General features: G+C 41.1%; 1 protein-coding gene across 1 annotated transcript; it reads right to left on the bottom strand.

Moving 5' to 3' along the window:
• Positions 1–4,357: 4,357 nt before the first annotated feature.
• FKBP7 (FKBP prolyl isomerase 7) lies at positions 4,358–18,507 on the bottom strand. The gene is made up of 4 exons (XM_075831151.1): positions 18,092–18,507; positions 15,938–16,089; positions 7,830–7,957; positions 4,358–4,987 (listed from the first exon to the last, which is right to left on the bottom strand). The coding sequence occupies exons 1-4, from the start codon at positions 18,301–18,303 to the stop codon at positions 4,826–4,828; spliced, it is 654 nt and encodes a 217-aa protein (XP_075687266.1). The 5' UTR covers positions 18,304–18,507; the 3' UTR covers positions 4,358–4,825.
• Between the last annotated feature and the right edge of the window lie 1,814 nt (positions 18,508–20,321).

Raw genomic sequence — 20,321 nt, forward strand, 5'->3', positions numbered from 1 at the left:
CCACCCCTCACAAAATATGTAATAAAAAGTGATCAAAAAGTCGCATGTACGCCAAAATTGTACCGATACAAACTACAACCCGTCCTGCAAAAAACAAGCCCTTACACAGCTTTTTTGACTGAAAAATAAAAAAGTTATGGCTCTCAGAATACGGTGACACAGAAAATACATTATTTTCTAAATAAGTTATTTTATTGCGCAAACGCTGCAAAACATAAAAAAACGTATATACAAATGGTATCGCCGTAATCGTACCGACCCGCAGAATAAAGTATAATAGTCATTTATAGCCCAGGGTAAACGCTGTCAAAAATAAATAAAAATCATTGTCAGAATTGATGGTTTTTGGTCACCTTGCTTGCCGAAAAATTGAATAAAAAGTGATCAACAAAATCGCATGTACCCCAAAATGGTACCAATGAAAATTACAGATTTTCCCGCAACAAATAAGCCCTCACACGGCTCCGGTGGTGAAAAAATAAAAAAAGTTCCGGCTCCCAGATTATGGCGATGCAAAATGTGCAGAGTGTTCCAAAAGTGGATAAGATCGGGCACCATTTATCAGTGTGACACCGGCCACATATCTGTGGATTATTATTTATTTACCCCATTATTATACCCTCTTATTATGCCCCTGATGTACTCTGCCCAGCCTACATGTGCCCCAACATTATAAACTGAAATACCAGCAAAACGCCAGAGCTACTACCAAGCAAAATATGCGCTCCAAAAGCCAAATGGCGTCCCTCCCTTCTGAGCCCTACAGCGTGCCCAAACAGCCGTTTATGTCCACCGATATGGCATCGTACCAAAAAATGGTACCAATAAAAACGACAACTCGTCCCGCAAAAAATAAGCCCCCACACCGCTCTATTGACAGAAAAATAAAAAAGTAGTGGCTCTTGGAAAGCGGAGAGGAAAAACGAAAAAGCAAAACATGAATCAGTTCGTAAAGGGTTAATTACTTTCTAATGAAAAAACATTTATGACCACATGTGGGGTATTGCCGTACTCGGGAGAAATTGCTTTACAAACGTTGGGGTGCATTTTCTCGTTTATCCTTTGTGAAATTGAAAAAATTCAACATTTTAGTGGAAATAATGTTGATATTAATTTTCACGGCCTAATTCTAATAAATTCTGCAAAAGACGTGTGGGGCCTAAATGCTCACTATACCCCTAGATAGATTCCTTAAGTGGTGTAGTTTCCCAAATGGGGTTACTTTTGGGGGGCTTCCACTGTTTCAGTCTCTCAGGGGCAAATTCGACATGACACCCAAAAACATTCCAGCTAAATTTGAGCTCCAAAAGCCAAATAGCGCTCCTTCCCTTCTAAGCCCCGGTGTGGGTCCAAACAGTAGTTTATTACCACATATGGGGTATTTACGTAATCAGGAGAAATTGTTTTACAAATGTTGGGGCGCTTTTTCTCCTTTATTCCTTGTAAAAATTAAAAATGGCTACCTTTTTTCAGAAAAAAAGTAGATTTTCATCTTCACATACTAATTCAAATAAATTTAGCAAAAAAACTGTGGGTTCAAAATGCTAACTATACCCATAGATAAATTCCTTGAGGGGTATCGTTTCCAAAATGGGGTCACTATTGGGGGGTTTCCACGGTTTTCTTCCCTCCAGTGCATTGCAAACGCGACACGGCACTGAAAACTATTCCAGCAAAATCAGAAATCCAAAATCCAAATGGTGCTCCTTCTCTTCTGAGGCCTGCTGTGGGTCCAAACAGCAATTTATTACCACATATGGGGTATTGCTATAATCGGAAGACATTGCTTTACATATGTTGGGGTGTTTTTTCTACTTTATTCCTTGTAAAAATTTAAAATTTCCTAATTTTTTCACAAAAAAAGTAGATTTTCACCTTCACATACTAATTCAAATAAATTTAGCAAAAAAACTGTGGGTTCAAAATGCTAACTATACCCATAGATAAATTCCTTGAGGGGTATAGTTTCCAAAATGGGGTCACTTTTGGGGTGTTTCCACTGTTTTGGCAGCACAAGGCCTCCTCACACCTGACATGGTACCTAAAATATATTCTAATAAAATAGAGGCCCAAAATCCACTAGGTGCTCCTTTGCTTCTGAGGCCGGTGTTTCAGTCCATAACCGCGCTAGGGCCACATGTGGGGTATTTCTAAAAACTGCAGAATCTGGGCAATAAATCTTGAGTTGCATTTCTTGGGTAAAACCTTCTGTGGTACAGAAAAAATTTATTACAAATGAATTTTTGAAGAAAAAAAATGAAATTTGTAAATTTCACCTCTACTTTGCTTTAATTCCTGTGAAACGCCTAAAGGGCTAAAATACTTTGTGAATGCTGTTTTGAATACTTTGATGGGTGCAGTTTTCAAAATGGGGTGATTTATGGTGACTTTTTAATATATAAGGCCCTCAAAGCCATTTCAGAACTGAACTGGTCCCTGAAAAAATAGCCTTTTGAAATTTTCTTGAAAATATGAGAAATTGCTGCTAAAGTTCTAAGCCTTGTAACGTAGTAGAAAAATAAAAGAATGTTCAAAAAACGACGCAAACATAAAGTAGACATATGGGAAATATAAACTAGTATGTATTTTGTGTGGTATTACTATCTGTTTTACAAGTAAATACATTAAAATTTAGAAAAATGCTAATTTTTGCTAATTTTCTCTAAATTTTGGCGTTTCTTACAAATAAATATTGAATTTAATGACAAAATTTTTTCAGTATCATAAAGTACAACATATCACGAGAAAACAATCCCAGAATCGCTTGGATAGGTAAAAGCATTCTGGAGTTATTACCACATAAAGTGACACATGTCAGATTGGCAAAAATGGGGCTGGTCCTGAAGGCCAAAACAGGCTTAGTCACTAAGGGGTTAAAATGTTTTTGTATTCTGTGTACAAAGAAGCTGTATTCTGTCCCAGCCGAGTCCTTTCACGTCAGCTGAATTGACGGCTCGACTGAAAGCGGGTCCTGCGTGTTGTCTGTGACAATCAGAATCCAGTTAATAATGTTCACGTCTAAGTTCTTGACTCAACATCCACATTTAGACATCTTGAATCACATACAATTAGTTTTATTGTTTTTCTTTGACAACTGGTTGTAAGACAAACACTAAACACATGTTTTGTTTTTTAAATGAATACAAAGGCATGTTCATAATACATCATTATCCATCAGCAGACTGCTGTTTACTGCACCCTGTGCTACTGACTATGGGCTGTCATAAATCTGCCTTTGTTTGCTGATAGATTTGCAGAAGAATGAATGGTAAAGAGAAACATTTTGATGATGACACCATTTAGGGAACAATTTCTTAATGTAATACTGAAAGTTTCAGCAAAATAAAGTCTTCACTTTACTGACTTAAATCTGAATTACAAGAATTAGACTATTGAAAAGCCTTAAGACCCGTTTACACATAGCAATAATTAGATCGGTTGTACTATTTTTGTAAGTTTACTTGCAAATGTCTACATACACGTGGTGTTTAAAGAGGCTCTGTCACCAGATTTTGCAACCCCTATCTCCTATTGCAGCAGATCGGCGCTGCAATGGAGATAAGAGTAACGTTTTTTTTTTTAAAAACGAGCATTTTTGGCCAAGTTATGACCGTTTTTATATTTATGTAAATGAGGCTTTCTAAAGTACAACTGGGCGTGTTTACAGTAAAAGTACAACTGGGCGTGTATTATGTTCGTTACATCGGGGCGTTTTTACTTCTTTTACTAGCTGGGCGTTGTGTATAGAAGTATCATGCACTTCTCTTCACAACGCCCAGCTTCTGGCAGTGCAGACATAGCGTGTTCTCGAGAGATCACGCTGTGACGTCACTCACTTCCTGCCCCAGGTCCTGCATCGTGTCGGACGAGCGAGGACACATCGGCACCAGAGGCTACAGTTGATTCTGCAGCAGCATCGGCGTTTGCAGATAAGTCGATGTAGCTACTTACCTGCAAACGCTGATGCTGCTGCAGAATCATCTGTAGCCTCTGGTGCCGATGTGGCCGACACGATGCAGGACCTGGGGCAGGAAGTGAGTGACGTCACAGCGTGATCTCTCGAGAACACGCTGTGTGTCTACACTGCCAGAAGCTGGGCGTTGTGAAGAGAAGTGGATGATACTTCTATACACAACGCCCAGCTAGTAAAAGAAGTAAAAACGCCCCGATGTAACAAACACAATACACGCCCAGTTGTACTTTTACTTTAAACATGCCCAGTTGTACTTTAGAAAGCCTCATTTACATAAATATAAAAATGGTCATAACTTGGCCAAAAATGCTCGTTTTTAAAAAACAAAAACGTTACTCTTATCTCCATTGCAGCGCCGATCTGCTGCAATAGCAGATAGGGGTTGCAAAATCTGGTGACAGAGCCTCTTTAAGTAGCCTTTTCTGGGCCAGTGGTGTTTGTTTTTTTTTAATCAAAAAAAGCAGAATGCTCTAGGTATGAAGTTTTTCTTGCAAACGTAAAAATGATGGTTAACAGTAGTGGTATCAGTAAATGTCACTTTTCCAACATTTACATTATACATGTTGCAACAATGGAACTTGCATTTAAAATGGCGACATATGTATGGTAATTAAACTGATGGAAATGTCCATCAGATATTCGTAACGATTTCTGAAACCGCCGGTCGCTCAGTGGTGGTTTTAAAAAGGTCTACATGTAAACAGGCCTTAAATCCAACATAGTAGAACATAGAGTTAATCGGGCCTAAGTCCTAATATTTAGTCTGGCCCCAATTGCAACACAGGTTTATTTTATTCTTCCGTGAAACAGCACAATTAATAGATTACTATGGAAACACGGGGAAATAATTTACTATAATTCATCATGCCTATAAACGTTGTACTCCCCTGCTGATATGAGGCCGTCACTGTCATGGTCATTTCTCTGGAAAATGTCTGTTAAAATCCGTCCATGCACAGAAGGATCCCGGTGTTTGCCATCCTTCTTAAACTCTTCTGTTAAGTAATGACTTATCTGCAAAATAAATTGAAAATCTCTACTGTTTTTTCTGTTTAAAACGAAAATAAATGTATACATTGTAGGGGCTCATGCATACAGATTGGAGCTGCATACACTCGCATACACGCCATGTGTATGGAGATATTCTCCCCTAGAAGCAATAGTACTAAGAGAATTTACCTCTGTACATTACAGTCTAATGGAACATGCCACAATTTTTGTGTAGGATTCATCGGAATTCGGCAGAAAAGACCTCCATAAGCCTCCATTTGTGATCGGAGGCATACGAATGTACAGTAGAAGCCCTAATGCTAAATAAAAGCCTAAATCCACTTAAAAACTGAAAATCTAAGCAGGATGGCAGTTAACTCCAGTATACTATTACCCCAGGTAGTTGCCATGCACATGTACATTAGCTATAAACTCTGGTACCTTTCCTATGGTGCCATACAAGGTAAAGGGAAATTACATCTAAATGTTAAGGATCTGCCAGGCACAGCTTCTGTATCCACGCCCATAGGTAATCAGTCTGCACCTGCTTCTATGTCTAGGAGACTGAATCCATCTTCCACCACTCAGGATGGCAGGCTTAGGAGTGGGAGAGCCTATCACAGCCTGGCCAGACGGAGCTAGCTCCAGCCCTCTGTCTATTTATACCTGCCTTTCCTGTTCCTCCTTGCTTGTGATTCTTCTCCTTTGGTTTCCTGGCCCTGCTGCAGCTTCTTGATCTATTTGACCCTGCTTCATATTGACCCTGTCTTACTGACTACTCTCCTGCTCTGCGTTTGGCACCTCGTACACTCCTGGTTTGACTTGGCTTGTTCACTACTCTCCTGCTCTGCGTTTGGTACCTCGTACACTCCTGGTTTGACTCGGCTCGGTCACCACTCTTGTTGCTCACGGTGTTGCTGTGGGCAACTGCCCCTTTTCCCTTGCTTCTGTGTACCCTTGTCTGTTTGTCTGTCGTGCACTTATTGAGCGTAGGGACTGTCGCCCAGTTGTACCCCGTCGCCTAGGGCGGGTCGTTGCAAGTAGGCAGGGACTGAGTGGCGGGTAGATTAGGGCTCACTTGTCTGTTTCCTTACCCCCGTCATTACACTAAACCTATTTTTCCACATGTCATAAAGATGTTTCACTAGTTGACATAGGTGGAGTCTGCGAGCTACGAAATGTATAGAGATCACGGAAAAAAATTCTGCGGTATCAATATCCCACTGCAAAAAATTTTTTTTTTATGGAAGACTGCTGTTTTTTTCTACCACAATTATTAAAATGCGGCTTAGAAATGGTACATATAAACATATCTTGCTTAGTTATGCGCTCATTCCTCTTTGCAGCTGGCTGGATATATCTGTTGTTCAATATTTCAATCAATTCAATATATTTTAATTGTGAGTTAAAGATTCCAAAGGATAGATCTCATAGAAATATTAGGGTTTATATGTACATGCGGTTACTGAGACTAGAAATCCATTCAATTCATCCGACTGGGCTTGTTCCTGCAGAATGTGAATATATTTTTGCAGACCCCATTCAGATGAGTGGGACAGTCACAAAAATTCCTGCAACAAATCTGCCACATGTGCATATACCCTTCAAGGGGTTGTCCGGTGAGATAAAATTGACCGACTATTCTCAGGATAGGCCATCACTATCCGATCGGCGGGGGTCGGATACTGCTCCATACTGTAAAATGATGTCACGCTTGTAGCGGCAGTTCATGTATTACAGCCTGGGACGAATGTGAGGGAGAAAGCTGTACTCCTGTGAATCGCCACTACGAGGGTGCTGGTGTTTTACAGTATGGAGCAGTTAAAGGAATGAAGGGGACCCAGGGCTCTCAAGTGTCGTGGCCAATTCAAAAGGCTGATTGGCGGGGGTGCCGGGAGTCGGACCCTCACCGATCAGATATCGATTAGCCTAACCTGAGGATAAGCCATTCATTTTATATCACTGGACAATCCCTTTAGAGGGGTTGGATTGCTTAACAGAAAACTTTAGCCCTTTGTTTTGTAAATTGGGAACTCACTGTCCCTCTGCAATGTTAGGCTATGTTCACACGGGGTATTTTGCAGGAGGAATATCTGCCTCAAAATTCAGTTTGGAAGTTTGAGGCAGATATTCCTCTCCCTGCACGCCGATTTTCGCTGAGTTTTTCGCGGAGTTTTTCGCCCGCGGCCATTGAGCGCTGCGGGCATAAAACAGCGCGAAATACGCTTTCTCTGCCTCCCATTGAAGTCAATGGGAGGTCAGAGGCGGAAGCGCCCGAAGATAGGGCATGTCGCTTCTTTTTCCCGCGAGGCAGTTTTACTGCTCGCGGGAAAAAGACGCCGACGCCTCCCATTGAAATCAATGGGAGGCATTTTCGGGCCGTTTTTGCTGAGTTTTGCGACGCGGTTTCCGCGTCAAAAAACTCGGCAAAATACCCCATGTGAACATAGCCTAACTGTGGGAATTGTTAGAAGAAAAATTTACAATCACAAACTATTTTTAGTAGTAAAATAAGAAAATACATGAAAATTACCATTCCTAATCATATTAATTATTGAATTAATTTATTGATTTCAATGGGACGGTTTGTATTTGTCCACATGACAGAAATCCTAGGTTACGCATGTGGTCTTACTGCTACATTGACCATGTACTGTACTTAAAGGGGTAATCCCAGAATCGACAATTATCACTCACACATAGGATAGGTGATAGTTGTGTGATCGCTGGGACTCCCACCAATCACTAGAACGGGGGTCCGGAATCCCCCGTTTTCCCTCATTGTACTGTGAAAAGCAACCCTTATAACAATTCCATAACAGTAATAGTCAGTTTTACATGATGATGGTAATAAACTTCCAATTACCTCATCTTTGGAGAGGAATTTGTCATTGTTCAAATCAATTTGTTGAAATGCCTCCACACTCCGTGGTCCTTTGCTTATTGCCAATAGCTCAATTTCAAAGATCAGAGTTGCAAAAGGTGGGATTTTGTCTAAGAGAATATTGAAAATATTTAGTTAGCATAAAATATAAAATAAAATAACATCAAATAACATTCCAGAACTAAGCAATTTCCTAGTCTAATGCGCTATAATATAATATTTGAGCAGAAATCTTCAAATTTGATTCCATCAACAATTTTTTTAATCTTGTTTTTGAAAATATCTGTTGGGGCACGACGAGTGGGATTTATCAAAACTGGTGTGAAGGAAAAATGGAGTAGTTGCCCATGGAAACTAATCAGGTTGCTGCTTCTATTTTCCAACAATCTTCTAAAAAATTGTTTTTATATATTCTTTATTTAGAAACATTTTCAATTAGAAAAACAAAATACAGGCCAACTGCAAGATAACATATAAAACACCTAAAATATTGATAAGGCACTTAGTTATAAGTAATGGAAAAACTGCCAGAATAAGACATACAACCTTAATGCCAGAACCCAGGTTTTGTTCCCCAAGGGGGCCGACAAAAGATAAAGAGAGAAAGAAGAGAGAAAGAAAAAAACCAAAAACAAAATGAGGGCTAAAGGGGTGAGTATGTGAAATCAGCAGGACAGAGGGCGCTCTCTCCATGATCTCCTTATATTCTGCTGACTCCTTAAAAAACTAAAAGGTAGAATCAGAGTGGTTGCGATGATCAACTACTTTACTTTTCCCTTGCACTAGTTGTGATAAATCTCCCCCAATAAGCAGAACATTGCGTTAAAGCTCCATCAATTATACGCAAAACGAAATTATGGAGTTGATGGCTCCATTCCATTACATGTCATGGTATTTGACAGAGATATTGCTGGTACGCTTGGACGTTTAGGGTCTTGGTGACAATAAGGACAAGAGGTATATAGCGCTTAGTGGTATTACCTGATATAGACCTTAGATCTGATTTGTTTTTCAACAAGTTTTCAACAATTCCGCACCGCAGCCTATGGTCCGCAGCGAAGTTGTCCGCAACGTCTGCATGAAGATAACTAAAAAGGTGTGGAAACCAATGGAGAGACTGTCCGCAGTGGAATTCCACAGCAATTGCACCACACAACTCTGCGGACCATAGGCTGCGGTGCGGAATTTGGTGTCCGCAGCATACACTGGCTGTTGCGGACTTGATGCGTACTTGTGGCGGAATTTCTCCATTGACTTCAATGGAGTTGCAAAATTACGCAATGAAATCTGCAGATGTTATGTGTGTTGCGTTGCGGATTGCTTTCACGAACAGGAGATTTCATCAATCTGGCTGGACCTATGTGTTTCGAGGTCTATAGCCAGACTGAGTTGGAATGTTTTAAAAGAGAGCAAGATGTACTCTTCACCTGAATCCGCAACGACTAATCCGCCGCAATTTACTTCACATTTTAGGCAAAGGCGCAACGGAATCTGCAACGGAATGTGCAGTGTCTGCAGAAATCCGCCACGTCTGAACATGCCCTTACAGTTTGTCTAGGTCACTTGTATGACCGATTTTGCTTTAAAGAGGCTCTGTCACCACATTATAAGTGCCCTATCTCCTACATAAGGCGATCGGCGCTGTAATGTATGTGACAGTAATGCTTTTTATTTAGAAAAACGATCTATTTTAAACCACTTTATGAGCGATTTTTTGCTTTATGCTAATGAGTTTCTTAATGCCCAAGTGGGCGTGTTTTACTTTAGACCAAGTGGGCATTGTACAGAGGAGTGTATGAAGCTGACCAATAAGTGACCAATCAGCGTCATGCACTTCTCTGCATTCATTTACACTGCAATAGCGATATAGTTATATCGCTATGTACAGCCACATACACAAACAATAACATTACTACAGTGTCCTGATAATGAATATACATCACTACCAGCCTGGACGCGATGTTTATTCAGAATCCTGACATGTCTGTAGCGTCTCTGTGAGATTCCAGCAAGGCAAGCGTAATCTTGTTTGAAATGACAGGTTACATCGTAATCTCGCGAGATTACGCTTGCCTTGCTGGAATCTCACAGAAAAGATTCAGAAGTGTCAGGATTCTGAATAAACATCACGTCCAGGCTGGTAGTGATGTATATTCATTATCAGGACCCTGCAGTAATGTTAGTGTTTGTGTATGTGGCTGCACATAGCGATATAACTATATCGCTATTGCAGTGTAAATGAATGGAGAGAAGTGCATGAGGCTGATTGGTCAGCGTCATACACTCCCCTGACAACGCCCACTTGGCCTAAAGTAAAAACACGCCCACTTGGGCATTAAGAAAATCATTAGCATAAAGCTAAAAATCGCTCATAAAGTGGTTTAAAATAGATCGTTTTTCAAAATAAAAAGCACTGTTGTTATCTACATTATAGCGCCGATCTCCTTATATAGGAGATAGGGCACTTATAATGTGGTGACAGAGCCTCTTTAAGCAGCAGCTCAGACTGTGTAAAGTCCGTGCATCCGGCTGCTCATAATTCTGTAGTATTCGACTACGCTATTGCTTCCGGCAAAACGATGGGTACGGTGCACAACAGACACAAACGGAAACCATGGGCACTGGATCCGTCACCATTGAAATCAATGGTGACAGAAACGGAAACCTCTGGTTTCTGTCGGTGTCAGTTTGTGTCTGCTCAGGGTCCCGTTCTGACGGAAACCTCAGACGGAACGTCAGAACAGGACCCTAACGCAGATGTGAACGAAGCCTAAGGGATACGATTAGAGATTTGTGTTATCGTTCCAGTATAGCCCAATGACTGTTTTTTTTTTTTAAACGATACTTCTCCAAATGGCACATTATTGAGAGCAATCTGGAACTACAAAAAGTGGAAGCCAATTGTCTCCTTTAGGCTATGTTCACACTTAGCGTATTTGGGACAGAAATGTACATTTACAGTTTCAGCAAAGTGGATGAGATATAAAGAAATCTCATACACACGCTGCGTAAAAAATCAGCTGAGAAAACGTTCATAAATTGACCTGCTGTGCGGAGTTTAAATCTGCAGCTTGTTAATTTATGTTGCAGGTTCGCTGCACATTTTCCGTGGATATCCCCTATTAAAATCAATGAGGTCTATCATTGTGTTTTGTTCAACTTGATAATTCGTTTTTATTAAAAAAATATTTTTACTTTTTGAGATTCAGCTGCTTTGTGTTCTGTATACAGAGCAGCTGTATCTTACGCTGACTCCTGTACCCGTCAGGTCCACGGGACTGGGTGGATCGAGCTGTTATCAATCACATCTAAGTCCATAACTTAGACGTGATCGATTACAAGTGGATCCTGCGTGTCAGACACACGCAGGACCCGCTGACACTGAACAGAATACAAAGCAGCTGTATCTCAAAAACTAAAAATCATTTTTAATAAAAAACAAATTATAGATTTTCGCAAAACACACTGATTGACATTTTTATAAAAAAATAAAAAAAAGATTATGAATGGCATATCCAAAGCTAAAATTATGTTATATTGTCATACTTGATGTAGATCCAGTGTTTTCTAAAAATATTCCAGTATTTTTAGGCCTTGGTTTAGTAACAAGTAGTATAGAGAAGAAGCATTTCAGATACACACAATACACTTAAAGAAGTTTTACTGGTTTTGGTAAAGCATATTCATTGTAAAATGAAAAGTTATGCATTTTAAATATACTATTTTCAAAATCTCTGCTTGCTGTTAGTAATTGGAAACAGTATTTAACATCCAGAGCCTGAAAACCTGTCCTGGTTATGTGCAACTCACACAGGAATTGAAACAAAAAAGACCACATGCATAAAAACTGTTCAAAGAAAGAGAGAATGAAAAAGAATGCTATTGGCAAAATAGACGTTATGGTGGGGGAGGGGCAGTGGGGGTTTGGGGGGGGGGGGGGTTTAGTGCCTGGCTTGGGATCCAACTCTATGACCCAAGACAGAGAGCTGCCGAGAGAGCTCTGGTAGCCCTGGCACGTCCATGTTTTAAATTAACGGCTATTCATTTGATTCCCGCCGATGAAGAGGAAATGTATGGCAGGACACAAATTCTCCAGTGAAAACAACTAATCACCGGGGTTTCAGATGTCAGGCCCGCGATGATCAGCTGAGCCGGCCTCATTTCACAAAGTAGTTGTTAAGATGAGACAAACCCTATAAATTCTCATTATATAATCAGCCTTATTTATAGAAAATTGGAAACCCCCTTTAAAGGCTATGTAAACCTTTGAAAATTATTTTTATTTTTTGAGATACAGCTGCTCTGTATTCTCTATACAGAGCAACTGTATATAGCGCTAAATCCTGTTCCTGCGGACCTGACGGGTTCAAAGACATGCAGGATTCACCTGTAATCTATTACATGTAAATTCATAACTTAAATGTGATAGATTACAGGTGGATCCTGCATGGACCCGCTGACACTGAACCCATCAGGTCTACGGGACTATCGGATTCAGGTCATAGAATACAGAGCAGCTGTATCTCAAAAAGTAAAACAAATTTATAATAAAGACTAATGATAAAGTTGCACCAAACACACTGACTGACCAGTCTATTAAAAAAAAAAAAAAAAAATGCCCCTCATAGGTTTACATAGCGGACACTTACTAATGCATTGTTAGAGAAGCAGTAGTGCGGAGTGGACACAGCTTACACATTGATAACACACGGACAGACACTTACATTTACATGCATTTTCTTTTATAGGGTTAGCCAGCCAGCTCTCCCAGCATGCAGTGCTACTTTGGAGTGTAGGATAAAGGTATCTACTGTAGAAGAAGAACAGACTTATGTCAATCGTACCATAAACATATAAAATACCCCATGCTACGAGCGCAACAAACAGATATATTATTTAAACAATGAATTCTCTGTACCCTACTGGCATAAGTGATACTAAACACAGAACTAAGACTGGACTAAAGGTGCCCATAAACATCAGACAAAGCGAAACTTCTGCTTTTGGCAAGATTGGCCAAAAATCTAATGTGTATGGGGGCCGTCCGACTCTCCCCCGACGGCAGATGTCAAAGGAAAGAATGTTCATTTGTTCGCTTGGGTGATAAGCCGCTCCCAGAGGTTTCAGGCACTAACTTACTCCTCACCCCATTGAAAGAAACATGCATGCTTGGCTGACCGTAGCGTGCATGCTTATGTGGGAGTTGGGAGAAATAAATGTTGGACGAAAGTTTTTTTTAATGTGTACGGCCACCTTTATACTTAAAGGGAACCTGTCACGTGGTCATATTGTCCGATTTGTACACAGCATGTTAAAGAACAGGAGGAACTGAACAGATTGACTATTGAATAAAAGCCTTCTCTGAGTGAGTGCATACAGAAATAGCTGTCAATCACTGTGTAGCACCGCCCACTGGACTCTTAAGCCCAAAGTGAGAAGGGATTTAGATAATTAAAATACAGATTATTCTGAATCTTTACCCACCATCTATATATCAATCTGCTCAGCTGCTTCTGCTCTAAAACAGGCTTCCTACAGATCAGACAGGATTATCTGGCTGGCCCCATAGACAATAGATTTTCTAAATTAGCTGCGTGCACCGACAAATACCTACGGGAAGGTCTTGGAACAGATACTGTTTAAAAAGGTTAATACTGAGTTGCAGTTAGGGCAGATTTAGACGAACGTTGCGTTTTTGCGCGCGCAAACAACGCGGTATTTTGCGCGCGCAAAAACCACTTGACAGCTGCGTGTGTCATCCGTGTATGATGCGCGGCTGCGTGATTTTCGCGCAGCCGCCATCATAGAGATGAGGCTAGTCGACGCCCGTCACTGTCCAAGGTGCTGAAAGAGCTAACTGATCGGCAGTAACTCTTTCAGCACCCTCGACAGTGAATGCCGAACACAATATCGAGAAACCTGTTAAAAAAAAAGAAAAAGTTCGTACTTACCGAGAACTTCCCTCCCGGCCGTTGCCTTGGTGACGCGTCCTTGGTGACGCGCCTCTCTTGACATCGGGCCCCACCTCCCTGGATGACGCGGCAGTCCATGTGACCGCTGCAGCCTGTGCTTGGCCTGTGATTGGCTGGAGCTGTCACTTGGACTGAATTGTCATCCCGGGAGGTCAGACTGGAGGAAGAAGCCGGGAGTTATCGGTAAGTCAGAACTTCGTTTTTTTTTTACAGGTTCATGTATATTGGGATCGGAAGTCACTGTCCAGGGTGCTGAAACAGTTTAACTCTTTCAGCACCCTGGACAGTGACTTTCTCCTGACGTCACGTACCGGAAATTTTTTTGCCGGGTTCGGCCAAAACGAGTTCGGCCGAACCCGGTGAAGTTCGGTTCGGTTGTCTGGGTTCGCTCATCTCAAATACACTCCGTTTGGATGTTTGGAAACAGAAAAGCACGTGGTGCTTTTCTGTTTACATTCATCCTTTTGACAGCTGGTGCGCTGTTTCAGTAGGTTCACATGGAAGTGCTTCCGTGGGACCTGCGTAGTTTTATATATAGATATTGAGCATGTTGCGCTTTTTGCGCAGCTGACAAACGCTGCGCAAAAAGCACGGACTGTCTGTACTGCCCCATAGACTTGTATTGGTCTGTGCGTGGCGCGTGAAAACTACGTGGCCCGCACGGACCGAATACACGTTCGTGTGAATCCCCCTTAATGATATGGAAAGCTTTCATAGCCTTTATCAGTGTGTCCTAGGAGATTGGCAGTTGGGTGATCATGGCAAGATAGTGCTGCACCCACATGGACATTATAGAAGAAATGCCATATTATTAGCAAAATGTTCAATATAATCACAAAAGTTTAGTGGATCAACAGTTTTATAGTCGTGTACATATGGACGTGGTGATCTTATGTCTTGCCGGCACTTACTTACAGTCCTGTATAATAAGCTAGGTCATGCAAAATATAGTTTGAAAGATTTTGTACACTTTTTTGTGGGAGGGGAAATACCCTAAATCCAGGAGTTTAGTAATATACTTTAGAGAGCCAGACAAAATATACATTTCTAAAAATACATAAGTGTTGATGGGCAGATGGAGAATGGAGAATTTTTAGTCATAGTCAACTATGATCATAAGCAATTATAAAAGCAGTTATATTATTTGCTATAATTATTTAATATATATAGTCAACCTGAAAGTTAAAGGCTAGGTTCACCTTCGCAAACAATTTTCTTTTATTTCTCCAGTGCATCTAAAATAAAAAAGAAGGAAAGAAGCAGCTTTGCAAATTGTCCACAATAAAAATGTCCTATTGTTTTGTGTCTACAGCTGCTAATCAGACCTATGTGTTTCCATAGTAACAGACAACAAACAAACCCTGTAGTCTGTGTATCCTAACATACATTTGGCATGTTAGCAAGTAGTAGGCGACAGATAGAAGAGAGTATGACTCCAGGATCAGACTTTACACGGTTTGTTTGTTTTGTTGTTACCATGAAGACACATAGGTCTGCATAAGAGCTACGGACACAAACCTGTTGTGAAGGTGGAAATAGCCTTTAAAGAGAACCTGTCACCTACCCAAACATTACAGCTAATATCTCAGTTAGATTGCAGGTGCCTCGCATATTCTGCCGCTTTTTGTTTTTTTCTTCTAGCCCCCACCGTTGCTAGATATCAGTGCCGTTATTTCTGGTGTCTGATATGCAAATGAGGCCATTGACTGTCAAGTGGGCGGGTAACATCTATCTCTGATAAGGGGTAACTGCCCACTTGACAGTCAAAGGTCCCTTTTGCATATCGGACACCAGAACTAATGGCCCCGATATCTCAGGAACGGTGGGAGCTACAAGAAAAAAATAAAAAGCTACAGAATCTGTGAGATGCCTGCAATCTAAATCAGATGTCAACTACAGTTTTTTGGGCAAGTGACAGGTTCTCTTTAAATAGCCCAATATTCGATTCTACAAAGTTTTTCATATTTGTTCCATAAACCATCTTCATTACCTACATAAACCTATACGACTGGTTAAATCTCAGATTTTGCATTTTTCTAGGAGATTAAGGTTTATTACAGTTATATGTCCTATTTGCTAAGAAAGAAAGGTATTGAAATATAAGACGTTTTGCTTTACCATAGCCCTTCTCTCCATAGGCCAACGATGGTGGAATGATGACTTTCCTTTTCTCTCCAGGACACATATCCATCAATGCCATATCCAGTCCTTTGATGACTTGTCCAACTCCGAGTACAAACCACTTGGGGTGTCCATCTTTTTCTGAACGGCTATATACATAAAGGTAAAAAACAATAATTGAATTAAAAAAAAGATGGAACTATGACAATAAAACTAGCTATATACTTGTAGTATGGAAAGGATTTAAAAAAATGGATCAGTCCTTCTCGTGGTACTCCTGTACAAGTATATAGTTCCTTGAAAAAATGGGAAAAAGGGATGTATTGTATTCACGGTACATAGAAGCTGTATTGTATTGTATTGTATTGTATTGTTGGTATTAATAAATAGTGAATGAGATCTGAACAAATGTCATCCACACGCCTTGTATAAAATCAGCCAAAAAACTGTTCATAAATTGACCTGCCATACGTTTTTTAACCTTCAGTATGTCAATTTATGCTTCGGAATCGCTGTTTTTCTGTTGCAGGTTTTACCCATTGAATTCAATGGAGAAGTAAAACCCGCAACAAGTAGCAGATGTTAAGATATTTGCGACAGAAAAGCTGCAATTCCGCTGCAAAAATCTCAATTTCAGAAAAAAAACAAACTCATACTTACCCCACACTCTATACTTCTCCATCCAGGCCGGCCTTCTGGGATGACGTTTCATCCCATGTGACTGCTGCAGCCAATCACAGCCTACTGCGGTCACATGAGATGAATCGTCATCCCAGGAGGCCAGATTTCTCAGACAACGGAGGGAAACGTCGCCATGACTACGGCCCAGGGTAAGTATGAAAGGTTTTTTTCCAACACTGTTCTCTGGAGCGGAAATTCCGCCCTGTTTTTCAGCTAGAATTCCGTGTGGTCCAAGGCAGATACGCTGTATACTTTTAGACAGCGTATCCGCCCTGCGTTAACATAGTTTTCTATTTTTTTTTTACATTTTTTTGAAGCCAAAACCAGGAGTGGCTTTAAATAAGAGAAGTAGAATCTGCCCTTTAGGCTGGATTCACACAAGCATGCTCGGTCCGTAAAGGACGGAACGTATTTCGGGCGCAAGTCCCGGACTGAACACAGTGCAGGGAGCCGGGCTCCGAAGATCATAGTTATGTACGATGCTAGGAGTCCCTGCCTCTCCGTGGAACTACTGTCCCGTACTGAAAACATGATTACAGTCCTGGACAGTTGTCCTGCAGCGAGGCAGGGACTCCTAGCGTTGTACATAACTATGATGCTAGGAGCCCGGCTCCCTGCAGTGTGTTCGGTCCGGGACTTGCAGCCGAAATACGTTCCGTCCATTACGGACTGAACATGCTCGTGTGAATCCAGCGTTATACTTTCTCCCTTTTTTTGAACCACACCTGGTTTTGGCTTCAAAAACTGCATAACTGCGTAAAAAACCTGAACAAAACCTGCACCCTTTGGCTGGGTTCCCACACAGCGTAAGCACTGTCGGGATTTCCGCAACAGAATTCTGTGCGGCGATTCCACAACATTTACAGTAGCAGCTAAGTGGATGAGACTTTCAAATCCACAGCATGTCGATTTATGCTGCACATTCTGTACGGAAATGCTGCGGGTTTGGCCCATAGACTTCAATAGGGAGCATAAATTCTGCATTAAAAAATCGCAAGTTGAGTTGTGTTGTGGTTTGTACAGCGATTCTGCAGTGGAATCGCAGTAAAAACGCAGAAAATCTGCAGGTGCACATAGAGTTTGCTAAACTTCAATGCTTCACACTAAATCCGCAGGTAAAACCGCTGCAGAAAATCCACAGCGTTTCCACAGCAATATGCGCAGCAAAAACACACTATTTGCTGCGAATTTCTGTGACTGACATTGCTGCGTTTTTTTGAGATTCAGCTGCAGATTTTCTGTAACAGAAAGTCTGCAGTGTGTCCTGCCTGTGGGAACATACCCTTTAAGTTACGCAAACGTTGACACTATTGCGTTACACACTGCCACATAACAGTTGCACTCCCATAGAACTAAAAAAGTAAATGTTGAGTGACCAGTGTAGCATTGTATTAAAAAACACTAAAACTATCATTGTTACAATTGTGAATTATTTCAACACATAAACATGTTGTGTAGTCAGCCACTTACCTGCAGTAAAATTTGGAGAGATCCTTTGCTAAGTAGCCGTCATAGTGTGCATTCACCAGATCACCTTTTCTGCTCTTCTGCGTGCAAACACTAGGAACGTGTGTCACTTCTGTTTTAATCTTTTCTTCTTCACCATCACAATGAATCTGACCGGTGAGGAGACTCAGAAGCTGCAAAAGTAATATGAATATGGGGCAGGAAGGCATTGCCATTGTGTCTTTTCTCTGCCAGGAAACAATAGTTGCCCGAACCCTTGATCTTTTCCCCACTGTTGCTTTACACGTGGCACTATCCAGAAATACACACAGCAAAAAGTTTTGTCTTCCAAGTCAGAAAGCAGAATCAGCAATGACTGTAACATGTAACGTGTTTTTTCATTGGCCCTCACAAGAATGTGGCTCAACTTCTCATCCAATTGACATCTTTCGTTCCTTCCTGGAAGAAAAAGTTAAGACAAAAGTTTTGAAACTGCTGCTTCTGACTCCAACCATCAGCTCAAGTTACAGACCTGAGGCATATGTCATTCTTCCTAGGTGGAATGCGGCATTATTAACCTCATCATTCCCAGACGTGTAGTTCTCTGGAAACTTTTGTATTATATATTAAAAAACTAAAAATTTGATAGAATTTAATTACAATCCGCAGGTTACTTTATTTTTTGGTGAATCGAATCTACGTTATGTAAAATACAACTAAAATATGAACAAATATTCTGCTTTAAATATCCCTTGTTCTAAATCTCTTCAATTCCAACAAATAATACATTAGGAAGTTCGTCCCACGATAAAAAAAAAAAAAGAAGTATATACTGCATAGAGCATAGGTTAATATTTAGGGACCCTATGTTTGTATACTAGATAACTATATATATAGTGATTCTGTAATATACATTTATCATCAGAATCCGTGACTTTATAAGTGGAAACAATCCAATAACAGAGCAGGTCAGCAGAATGTTCCTTTTACAGGAGAGCTTCCAGAAGAAATATAGAATGGCAATTTATAGTACATGAAGAGTGTATAGCTGACTTGTCTTATTCACATAGTGCTGTTCTGGTGCATTTTTTAAGGGGTATCCTGAGAGTCAAACATTGATGGCCTATCTTTACAGAGGGGAGGACAGGAAAGTTGTCTTGTGTCTTCCGTATTTGCAATCCAGTCCTATTTTGGCACAAAAAAGCAACAAATTATTTTTTTGAAGTAACAGTCCCGAAACCTGTAGCGGCTTTATTTTGTGCTCCAAATTGGCAGTAGGGCAGGGGACCGCATCTACAAACTACCATCCACATCAATGTTTACACATATTAAACATAGTTGCCGCGGTTAAAACAGTAAGGCCTCATGCACACAAACGTATTTTTTCCCTCCCGTAAATACGGGTCCTTGGTCACAAGTATTCGACCCGTATTGCACCAGTATTCCACCCGTATTTACGGGCACGTTTTCGCTGCAAAATTGCACTGCACTAATCGGCAGCCCCTTCTCTCTATCAGTGCAGGATAGAGAGAAGGGGCAGCCCTTTCCGAGGTAAAAGTAAAAGAAATTCATACTTACCCGGCCGTTGTCTTGGTGACGCATCCCTCTCTTGAAATCCAGCCCGACCTCCCTGGATGACGCGCCAGTCCATGAGACCATTGCAGCCTGTGATTGGCTGCAGCGGTCACATGGACTGAAACGTCATCCCGGGAGGACGGACTGGAGGAAGAAGCAGGGAGTTCTGGGTAAGTATGAACGTCTATTTTTTTTTACACGTTGATTTATATTGTGATCGTTAGTCACTGTCCAGGGTGCTGAAAGAGTTACTGCCGATCAGTTAACTCCTTCAGCACCCTGGACATTGACTATCCCCTGACGTCGCCTAGCAACGTTTCCGTAATTACGGGTGCACACACGTAGTCACCCGTAATTACGGGAGCCCCATAGACTTCTATGGGCCTGCCCGTGCCGTAATTACGGCCTAAAATAGGACATGTTCTATATTTTTCAACGGCCCGGGCGCCTTCCCGTAAGCATACGGGGAGGTACCTGTGGCCAATAGAGGTCTATGGGCCCGTAAGTAGGGAGGACCTACCAAGAACAACTCCATTCTAGATGCAACACAGTCTCCAGTCTCTTTTTGTACTGTGTAACCATTCTGCTTGCTAATTGCCTGGTAAACCCAGCCGAATTCAACGCCGATTAGTAACCTGTGGTTAAAGGTCACATGGATAGACCCAATGAGAGCCCAGAA

This window comes from Rhinoderma darwinii, chromosome 6 (genome assembly GCF_050947455.1).
Source record: "Rhinoderma darwinii isolate aRhiDar2 chromosome 6, aRhiDar2.hap1, whole genome shotgun sequence".
Taxonomy (NCBI): Eukaryota; Metazoa; Chordata; class Amphibia; order Anura; family Rhinodermatidae; genus Rhinoderma; species Rhinoderma darwinii.